Below are 1,707 nucleotides of genomic sequence, written 5' to 3' on the forward strand. Positions count from 1 at the left end.
TTCTATTACAGAATGTGAGTATTTCCTGTGAACATAAACTGCAACACCACCTCCAAGCCCATCATACGGTCTCTACGATACAATGTATTATTTTCAACTGAAAGACACAAATCTGGCATAGCAGGAGTCAGCCATGATTCTGATATAGCAATAACATGTGCTTGTGTCTGAGCAAGTATTACTTTGAATTCATCCAGTTTAGGTACAAGACTTCTCATATTTAAATGACAGATTTTAAAGCCTCTAATTTTACCTAGTTGATTTAGTGTCCCTGGATTGTTTTTTTAGACAGGAAAATCGCTTTTGCTTTCTTACTGATGTAGTGTTCAGACTTGACATAACAGGAGGTTGTCTAACCTTTTCAGGATATAATATAGATCCCTGTGTAGACTGTAATTGAGTTGGATTTATATAAGATACACCTGTGCACAAACCCAGGTCAAGATAATTATTAAAACCATATGTATAAAATCCCATAAAATATAAAAAAGTGGACATAAAAACATTTTTATCTTTTACGTTATCTTTAGATCACAGTTTGAAACGCTCCAGCATTCTAAAAAAGAAAAACAACACGGACACGTTGATTACAGTGTGGGGGCTAAAGTGAAAGTAAAACATGGTGCTGAGCGCCCGTTCAGTAAAGAAACTTAAACAGCTGTTCTTTGTCCCCTCATATTCCGACACAGAGGGTAGAAACAGCTAAATTAGACAGTTAAAACACATTTACAGTTCATAACTCACCCTTGTTGTAACATTCCTCCTATGTTGTCCGCAAGCACTTTCATCCCTGTTGTGGGTCCATTTCCTTGAAAAATGAAACTTAACCAGGCACTTTGAAGAAGCTCTGCTCTGACGCTGGTAGTCTATGTAGATAATAATGTGAGTTTACACACCCCAGGACCGAACATTTTGACTTCTGAACTTGCATATTCGGCAAGACGCTATGGACTACAAAATCACACAGCGAGGAAAAAAATTGCGGACTATGAAATCCAGTTGGCCGGAAATACATTACCATGAATGGTAGTTCCGAAGAAAAAWGTGTGATGAAATAAACAATGAAACGAAATAAGCAACGGCAGATTTTGAACAAACTGAAAAATCTGACCCATAAAATAATATAAAAATATCTTTGCAGTAACAGGACAGAATAAATTAAAGTTTTCTACACTCCTAGACACTATAATTGCACAAATATAGTTTATAAATGCATAAAAAGTGCATTTAGCATGATATGTCTCCTTTAAGCATTTAATGTCCTACTTTTTTGTAGCTTAAAAAACTCAGCCTCTTCAGCAAATTTCACCAAAGTCATCCAGCACTTAGCAGAAAATGTATGTTCTTTAGTTTTGTTTCCAACACCTAACAAGACGTTCTGACATCCTAAAGGCCCGTGGCTTTGAGTTGAGTTACCTGGGGAAGCTGTCGCAGGTGAGGGACACGCACACCCGCCAGCCTCTGCTGCACCACGTCTGCGTTCTGCTGCTGGAGCTCTACCCACAATCCTCTGACCTCTACTCTGACATCTCTGCGGTGACTAAAGCTGGCAAGGTGTGTAGCTGCACTAATATGTGTCCAGATCTCCTGACTGTGCATATGCACAATCTCATTTTGAATACAGTGGTTTGCAAAAGTATTCATACCCCTTGAACTTTTCCATATTTTGTCACATTACAACCACAAACATAAATATATTTCACTGGA

At 38.1% G+C, this 1,707-nt stretch overlaps 1 protein-coding gene across 1 annotated transcript in view; it reads left to right on the forward strand.

Moving 5' to 3' along the window:
* Nucleotides 1–1,707, forward strand: part of LOC106532295 (FH1/FH2 domain-containing protein 1) — a 13,889-nt gene that overhangs the window by 6,056 nt on the left and 6,126 nt on the right. Inside the window, exon 5 of the mRNA XM_014028320.1 lies at nucleotides 1,393–1,554. Within this exon, the coding sequence (XP_013883774.1) occupies nucleotides 1,393–1,554 (162 nt within the window). The remainder of the gene's footprint in view (nucleotides 1–1,392; nucleotides 1,555–1,707) is intronic.

The sequence above is a fragment of the Austrofundulus limnaeus genome, unplaced genomic scaffold (genome assembly GCF_001266775.1).
Source record: "Austrofundulus limnaeus strain Quisiro unplaced genomic scaffold, Austrofundulus_limnaeus-1.0 Scaffold746, whole genome shotgun sequence".
NCBI classification, from domain to species: domain Eukaryota; kingdom Metazoa; phylum Chordata; class Actinopteri; order Cyprinodontiformes; family Rivulidae; genus Austrofundulus; species Austrofundulus limnaeus.